Consider the following 8,344-nt stretch of genomic DNA (forward strand, 5'->3'; position numbering starts at 1 on the left):
GTCTGTGCCAGTTACATTCATTTCCACGTGATGAAAATTTAAGAAGAGAATAGGTAACCAGCCGTATATACGTACAGATAAATAAATTTGCCATCATAAGACACACACAAGTCTATACAGGATAATTATTTGCAGTTAGGGTTTGTGATGACTCTACATATGTCGGCGCGATGGTAAGGCGAAAAATGCATGAACCTTATCTGGGTTCTTGTAGATACACGAAGAGAATTTGGCATGAATTTTATTTATATACAGTAAAACCTGTCTAAAGCGGAACCTTAATAAAACGGAACTTGTCTAAACGGAAAAATTCTTAGGAACGCGGTGATTTTCTATGTTAAAAAACCTTCTAAACCGGAAAAATATTTCGGTTCCTACGAGTCCGCTTACACAGGTTTCACCGTATAAACAAAATTTCTGCCCTATCTAATTTAAGAATTAAATAATAAAGTACAAAGAAAGAAACTATTCATTGAATTTATGACCTTTATTAATTTATTACAGGTGAATAACTACATAAATATTAGAGAGGTTGCGGCCGAAGTTTTCATCTGTAAAACGTGAACGTCGAACGTCGAGCGCCGCTATCTTGTAAGCGGCACTCGACGTTCGACGTTTACGTTTTAAAGATGAAAACTTCGGCCGCAACCTCGCTATTGTAAACAATACATAAATTTTTGATTGATTATTTTATGACGTGCTATACGGGAAACCTTTTAAGTTCATTTGTATCCTTTAATAGATTACCGGAACATTTTTAGCTTTGATGCATCCTATTAGTTTTCCTGAAGGATCATACGCTTTAATTCGGACAGTTACTTTAATACTCGTAAACTATATTTAAAAAAAATAATATCTGTTGAAGCAATCACGATTAAAAGCATGTATGACATTGCTATATAATTTTATCTACAAGCAATTTACAATATATAAAAATAAATGGTACACGTTACCCAAATTGGTGATGCTGGCATTTTAGCTACAAAGTTACGAATTTTATAATATCCAGGATGAAATGGGCATTTGCAAGGATGGCCATCAACCAAACAGATTATAGCACCTTGGCTCGCTAGTTTGCAGATATCGAAGCTGTTAATAAGGAAATGAGTCAAAATTTCAAATTAAATTGATTATATTAACAGAAGGAGAATACTCACCAAAGCAATTTGTTGTTATAACAAGAATAGGTAAGAAAATAGTAACTGATACTGACTTCTATTTTGGTACCTTCTTCTACTTTCATCAAAGATAACGCATCGAATTCTAAAGTTATATTACTTCCAGCTTTTACAGGGAGTCCTTTGATGTTTACGTTACTTAGAGAGAAATTATGTGCAGTAGTATCTGTAATTGTTCTAAATTCATAAATATATGACTGAAATTAATAAATAATCATTTAAAGATCTACTTACAACAGTCTTGTAAATCAAGTTTCGATGCCTGAATCAATGAGGATGACGCGAAGATTAAAGAGACTAAAATAATATATATCATGTTTTATTATTTTAAATAATGTTAATGACAAGTTAAATCCATCCTTTAATTGATACAGCAAAATTATCTTTAAAAAGGTTTGTTTAAAATATCGCTATTCAGCAATAATTGAAGTTTTGTGATGACGTTTCATATAATAGTTTATTAATCGATAAATAATAAGGAAGTATTTTGATAGATGATATAGACCTGTAGTTTTTTCTACACTTCGTAAATGCATATATATATATATATCTTTATAGATTATCATTCAGAAGTTAACTACTAATAATTTAACGAATTTGCATGTTTTAACAATATAAATTAAGCGTACAAAGTTATGATTTTAGACATATGAAGCTTAGATTATAGAATTATATACATGATTTTGATTTATTGTTAAAAGGATTAAAATTAGACGATGAAAAATTTTATTTAAAATAAACGAAAAGCGTTTGTCCATAAACCGCGTGTCCCGTTTTAGTCAAGGTCTGGAACGTTACATTACGGGGCGGCCATTTTGGGTCATTTTGATTAGTGCAGGTTTTAAACAAACTTGCACGAGAAGTTAGTTTTATATGATATTAAATATTATACAAAACCAGTGGGGTTCCAGTCTAATAATAATAATTTCGGATGATTGTTGTTTCATAATTTTTTGTAACTTGAAAATGGTTTAAAAGAAAGAGCATCTTTATCATTTGCTGTTTTGATTGAAACTAATCAAATTAGTAGTTGCATTAGTTCTATCACCTATGGAGGCATTCCTGGTGCAATAATATCAAAGAAAAGTCAATGGAACCATACCTCTATATGTGATACTACGCCTCCGAAATCAGCGTTCTACCTACTTCCAGGTGCTATACGGAGTCACGTTGCGTGTTCCACTAAACCTATCGACGGTTCAGTACAGTGATCAGACAAGCTAACGATATTCATCGATAAAGAATAAAAAGTCCGACATGCTACCCTTTTCCAGATATTCGCGTCCAAATATAGAAACCCAAAGACAGCAGTTCCGGTCGCCATCTTGCTTGTGGACGTCAAGCTACAAGAAAGTTAAGTTATATGCTTCTTGCTCCACTGTACATGCATGTAGTCATGCACTTCGGTGCTCGCTATCGCTCGCACCTAGGCACCCAGGTAGCGCTCGCTCCACCTCCTAAAACTATATAACATGAAGAATCCCATGAACAGTCAAGTGGGCTACTCGAAGCCGGCGTAGTCGCATGGACTAAATAATTAAACGCGATAGTCTAAGCGGAGCGCGCGGTCGCGTGGGGCTGAATTCTGGGGTCTATATCTCGCAAAGGGTCACATGTAGAGGTATGGTTCCTTTGAGTTTTTTGCTCCTATGGACATGCTCTATGGCTCTGTTAAGGTCCGAACAGTGTCATTCACATTTATAATTGTGCTCAGTTTAGAATGTTCAGTTCACTGTCATTTATCTCGTTTGCAGTTCTGCACCCATTATATGCAGGAAATCTAAATAATATAACATCCGAAGATTTATTTTTACAATTTAGCGCCACACAATAACCCGTTCTTTCACGTTTTGAGCATTTAAATATAGCCGACTCACACGTGTGGAGGTATACTCTATCGATAAGCCCCAAAATGGCAGCTGCCGCAAAAGATTAGGGGATCGTGTCCCGACCCATATAGTCCTTGGTTTTAATTAAACAGTTTCCCAAATGTGATTTTTGGAAAATCCTGAAATACCACGTGGAAATTTCAAGACTCCCACTTTTTGAAAAAGTTACATTTTGTCATCGAAACCAAATACAGTAGCGGAAATGGAAGTTTAGTAGAATACGTTGGCCAAAATTATATTCTAAAAGTATTCAAATGTGTAATTAAACTAGAATATATGGGCATTAAAACAATACCCATGAGTTACACTTTTTCCCAAATAGGTTCCAACGTGTCTCGTGGATATTGGCTCGCCCGCTTCTCATTGTTAAAACACCGATATCTTTTTGTTATTCGTTCTACACCACCTTACGGTTTTTCCCGCCACACAGAATCTCGTGGCATCGTGAACTCCCGGTAAATTTTCGAGTTACGATACGAGTTAGTGACGTGTAACTCGTATCGTAACTCGATAGAACACGTGTCACAGTTACGATTAGCGTAACCGTGACACGTGTTCTATCACTATTTTCGTGTACCGCGAGCACATATCATCCTGTACAAGTTTCAACGGATTCCTTGCTTTCCACGCTCCCGATATCAGTTCATCAAGTTACTGTATAAACATTATAAACACCGGAATTCAGTGGCCAAGAGGTTCTATTCCCTGAACACTGGGAGTTCGGCTGTGGGTTCGCGCCTCGCCAGAACGGGCTGGCCAACTGGAGTTTTCTCCACGTCTAAATAAGGGTCAGTTACCTTTAAAAAGACCTCCCGGAAGGAATTTTTCCTAGGCAGATCGCCTAAGTGTTGCATTGACATAACTTAAAGCAAACAAACACAAACTGCATTTAATCATAACGTTTGTTTGATTATGGCAATACAACACTCGGCGATCTGCCGGGAGCAATGCTTTCCGGGAGGCCTTTTTAAGGGAAACTGGTCCCTATTTATGCGTTACAGACGTGGAGAAAACCCGGAGAACTCCACGTGGCCAGCCTGTCCGAGCGAGGCGCGAACCTACAACCGAACTCTCAGTGTTCGGGGTACGAAGACCACTTGGCCACTGGTGAACGTTTAAAGCTACGAAAATAATTAAATAAGGCTATAGTTGTAGAACAAAATAACTTTTTAGAAAATGTTATCATCTTTATGAACAAGATGTTTTTCAAGTTAAGCTATTATTAATTTAAAATCTTAACTTTAAGATTACAACACCTATAGATAAAATACTGATATATACATCTTTAATTTCAGGAGAAATTAAATATATCTCTTGAGATATATAATCGGACCCTATCAGAGAAGAGGCCAGGAGTATCATTTGGTCCGGGCCTCACAGTTACGGGTGCCTCAAAAGCATTTATTACAATTATTCTGAGACCCAGTACTATAACTTGTTTTTCGTGTACCCCCAAAAAATATGATAGAAAGGGTGGCTATTTGTTTAATCTTTGATTAAAACCATTACGAAATCGTCCCCAACGGCATAAAAGTTTAAAATTCGAAAATAAAATTATAACACTGGCTAATTTTTAATATTTTAGGACCGACTTTGTCCTGGACACCGTGCCTCTGCATAGTTAATTAAGGCACTAGTGAGCGGAGTCACGTTGCGTGTTCCACTAAACCTATCGACGGTTCAGTACAGTGATCAGACAAGCTAACGATATTCATCGATAAAGAATAAAAAGTCCGACATGCTACCCTTTTCCAGATATTCGCGTCCAAATATAGAAACCCAAAGACAGCAGTTCCGGTCGCCATCNATCGTCATTTTATGAATTTATCTAAAAAATGAAAAATTAAATTTGAAACTATTTAAGAGTAAAATGTAGATTAAAGTATAAGATTTTCATAATTTTACGGAATAAAGAAGAATAAAGTACCACTGTCGTCAGTCCGTCTGTTCTTCCTTAACGCTTTCGTCTCTATATTATCTCATAATTCTTTACATAAATACATAGCTAATGGCTTCGGAAGACGATACAGTTCTTTAAAATTGCATATAATTTAACTGGAAAGTATTAACTCCAAGTAGAAACTAAAATTAACGACGTCGAATGCTAATACACNCAAACGAAACGTCATAAAAACATCTGTTAAAATTGACACCAAATGTTGATTTTTACAGAATAAAAATATATAAAAGAAGCTGATACGTGAAAGTATCTGCTAGAAGTTGGGTAGACATTAATTGATAATACAGTATTCACAGTTACTGTTAGAAGGTAAGAATGATAAGATTTGTTATAATACAGTTAGCTTTTCTGACTGTAGCTCTTGCAGAAAATATTGTCACACACAACTGCTGTAAGTATCGAATTCTCCTTTATTTTTAATTATTTTTTTTTTACATTTGATTTCAATAATAATCAAGAAATGCTATTGTAGCTTCAGCAGCACAGAATTTCTCCATAAGTCATTTAAGTGTCGATCACTTACCCATAAAAATTGGAAATAATGTAACTATAAATTTCGATGCCAAATCTTTAATGAATGTTCAAGAAGGCACCAAAGTAGAAGTCAGTGTTACGTATATACTTTTCACACTTTCTTGCTCGAATTATGAAAAATTCTGGTGTGTATTGCTTTATTTCATCAATAAATTTTCGATAAAATCAATTTTTAATATAATTTTTTTTTTTACTTTTAAACAGTTTCGATGTTTGTAAAATAGTAAAAGAAGGTTCTGTTGATTGCTTAATTAATGGCCAACCTTGTAAACAGTGTCCTATCAAACCTGGAAATGTACAGGTTCGACGTCTTGTAGTTGAGACCCCAAGTGTGCCACTGGTAATTATATTTTAAGGTTTAATTTAGTTTAGTTTTTATTCGCGATCAACTGAGGGATGACATTCGGGTGGTCTTTTATGGGAAATTGGCCCTTATTTAGGTGTTACTAATAAAGAAAACTTGGAAAACTCCACTTAATTAGCAGTTGAACATGAGTGAACCCAGGACCACAACTACTAGTATTCAGTGGTTTTTTTTTAATCCACTCGGCTAGTAGTGGGCACAAATTTAATAATATAAATCTTAAAGAACTGATTCAAAATTAACAGGAAAATCTTAAAACTTTTAGTTAAATACAGTCGACCCCCCTATAACATTGTTGATAATTCCGTGTTATATGAATTCCATGTTGTACGAGTCACTTAGATTTTACAAATACATGAGCCGTTCACAGCCCGGCACTCGTATATGTAAAATCTAAGTGACTCGTACAACACGGAATTCATATAACACGGAATTATCAACAGTGTTATAGGAGGGTCAACTGTAAAATCATTGAATTCAATAGGTTTACACATGACCGACAGACTGGCTAAGATGGATTTACCGGATTTTCTTTATGAAGGGCCAGTTTCTTGTGTAAAGTCCTCCCGGGTGGCATTAACTTTTGAAGATTGCCCATGTGTTACGTTGTCTTATCCTATCATATGTATTAATGAAAAAGTTTAGATTTATGGCTTAAAATTCGAAATTTGTCCGTTACTTAGAATAGTGTATTTAATACTTCCCTTTAATTCTATTCCAATTTTATACATATAATACTGTATCACTAATATGGTTAGTTGTGAAACATCAAAAATGCTGATGATATAATGTTATTTTTCAGTTACCTGATGCGAAGGTAACAATAACAGTGCAAGCATTCGATCCTAAAGGAAATTTATTGGGGTGCGTGAAAGCTGACAATGTTCCAGTATCGAAATAAAATATCTGTACGAGATCTTCTGCTGTACAAAATAAAATTTTAAGTATAGAAATTGTTTTCATTGTATTGTTTACTGTAAAAAACCAGTACGCTTATAAATTATATATTTCTTGATACATTAGAGCAGGGGTCCACGACCTTTTTGTACCTAAGAGCACATTTTAGAATAGCGGTCGGACGGCGGGCACCATTTATTTTTTTAATGTGAATTTATAGTTGGACATAGTTAATAATACATACACATAATGTACCAAAAAAAACGTTTAATTCTAAAAATGTAATTTAACATATATAAAAGTCAGTGGCGTGCCGTGACATTTGATGATAGGGAAGCTGTGTTTCTGTAAGAAGACGATATCCAGGGGCAATCAGTCAAATGAGCGTCAGTGATGGTCTAGGGCAGGCAATAATTTGGGAAGAGACTATAAAGATATGGCAGCAACAATGGGATCAAAACAGTTCCCATATCACCTATAAATTTATTCCAGATTTGAAACACTTTTATTCAATTAAGTATTTTTATCCTAGTCACATCACAAGTCAAATATTTACCAACCATGGAAAATTTGCCTCATATTTAACTCGATTTACATCTAGAAATGACGATACTTGTCCTACTTGTCATATAACTGACGGTTCAGAACACTATTTCTACGACTGTGTTATGTTCTGCAGAGAGAGATTGGAAATGAGGATCTTTATGGACGAACAAGGCATTAACTGGCCATGCAAACTTTCTGATATATGGGCTAATCAGGACATTTACAATGCCTTTAATAAACTAGCAGATAGCATCTATAAGATTACAAATCAGATTATACGTAACTAAGAGTATTATAAGTTTATTAGTTTCATTTAAACTTTAATGAGTATACTTTACTATGTACTTAACGTTGTATGTACTGATATTTTATTTTACAATAAGGGTATGTTTGAAGAATTATTAGTAGGTATTGTAAGAAATATATAGATATTAATTAAATGAATTTGGTAATATTTTGGTGAATATTGAGATGATGATTAAATATTAAACATATTGATTATGTTTTTTGGATAGATAATAATCAGAATTTATTTTGTAATTTTGGTATGAGTCAACCTGACGACGAAAAGTATAAATGCATAGAGTAATCTTGAAAACAGGAAAATAGTGGACTGTTCCCGTATTATACTGAAATGGATTGATACCACTCAATAAATACAGAAGTGCTACAAAATGCAGAGAAAACTGAAAATATTAATACGCTAATACATAAACATATAGATTTTGGTATCCATAGGAGACAAGGACATGTGCAATTGAACGTACGACTTGCAGATAGTGCTTAGTGCGAACTTTTAATTGGCACTGAACTCCTTTCCGAAATTTATGACTAGCGGTACTGGACCTCTAAAATCTTGTATTCGGGGATTTACAGAGACAATGAAAATTGAAATAGAAGATAGGATTGGAATGTGATGACTAGTGCACATTTCTAATTATAATCGAACTTTTATATGTACAAAATTGTAATAATA

The 8,344-nt window shown here is 34.4% G+C and overlaps 3 protein-coding genes across 3 annotated transcripts in view; 2 read left to right on the top strand and 1 right to left on the bottom strand.

Moving 5' to 3' along the window:
- The window catches only part of LOC111623380 (protein O-glucosyltransferase 1-like), a 98,294-nt gene that overhangs the window by 29,953 nt on the left and 59,997 nt on the right, over positions 1 to 8,344 (top strand). The window lies entirely within an intron of this gene.
- Positions 648 to 1,542, bottom strand: LOC111623574. Its single transcript, XM_023366196.1, has 4 exons — positions 1,413 to 1,542; positions 1,158 to 1,344; positions 954 to 1,089; positions 648 to 834 (listed from the first exon to the last, which is right to left on the bottom strand). The coding sequence occupies exons 1-4, from the start codon at positions 1,492 to 1,494 to the stop codon at positions 736 to 738; spliced, it is 504 nt and encodes a 167-aa protein (XP_023221964.1). The 5' UTR covers positions 1,495 to 1,542; the 3' UTR covers positions 648 to 735.
- LOC111623578 lies at positions 5,266 to 6,878 on the top strand. The gene is made up of 4 exons (XM_023366208.1): positions 5,266 to 5,418; positions 5,500 to 5,686; positions 5,766 to 5,901; positions 6,728 to 6,878. The coding sequence occupies exons 1-4, from the start codon at positions 5,343 to 5,345 to the stop codon at positions 6,824 to 6,826; spliced, it is 498 nt and encodes a 165-aa protein (XP_023221976.1). The 5' UTR covers positions 5,266 to 5,342; the 3' UTR covers positions 6,827 to 6,878.

Source organism: Centruroides sculpturatus, unplaced genomic scaffold (genome assembly GCF_000671375.1).
Source record: "Centruroides sculpturatus isolate CEXI.00-Female unplaced genomic scaffold, Cexi_2.0 scaffold84, whole genome shotgun sequence".
NCBI lineage: Eukaryota > Metazoa > Arthropoda > Arachnida > Scorpiones > Buthidae > Centruroides > Centruroides sculpturatus.

Bases quoted from the DNA above. Each gene is read 5' to 3' on its own strand.
- LOC111623574 (XM_023366196.1), bottom strand. From the start codon at position 1,494: ATGATATATATTATTTTAGTCTCTTTAATCTTCGCGTCATCCTCATTG. The intron at 1,090-1,157 runs GTGAGTATTCTC...CCTTATTAACAG, and splicing joins TATAACAACAAATTGCTTTG to CTTCGATATCTGCAAACTAG. The intron at 835-953 runs GTAACGTGTACC...TTTTAAATATAG, and splicing joins TGCCAGCATCACCAATTTGG to TTTACGAGTATTAAAGTAAC.
- LOC111623578 (XM_023366208.1), top strand. From the start codon at position 5,343: ATGATAAGATTTGTTATAATACAGTTAGCTTTTCTGACTGTAGCTCTT. The intron at 5,419-5,499 runs GTAAGTATCGAA...ATGCTATTGTAG, and splicing joins TATTGTCACACACAACTGCT to CTTCAGCAGCACAGAATTTC. The intron at 5,902-6,727 runs GTAATTATATTT...GTTATTTTTCAG, and splicing joins AGACCCCAAGTGTGCCACTG to TTACCTGATGCGAAGGTAAC.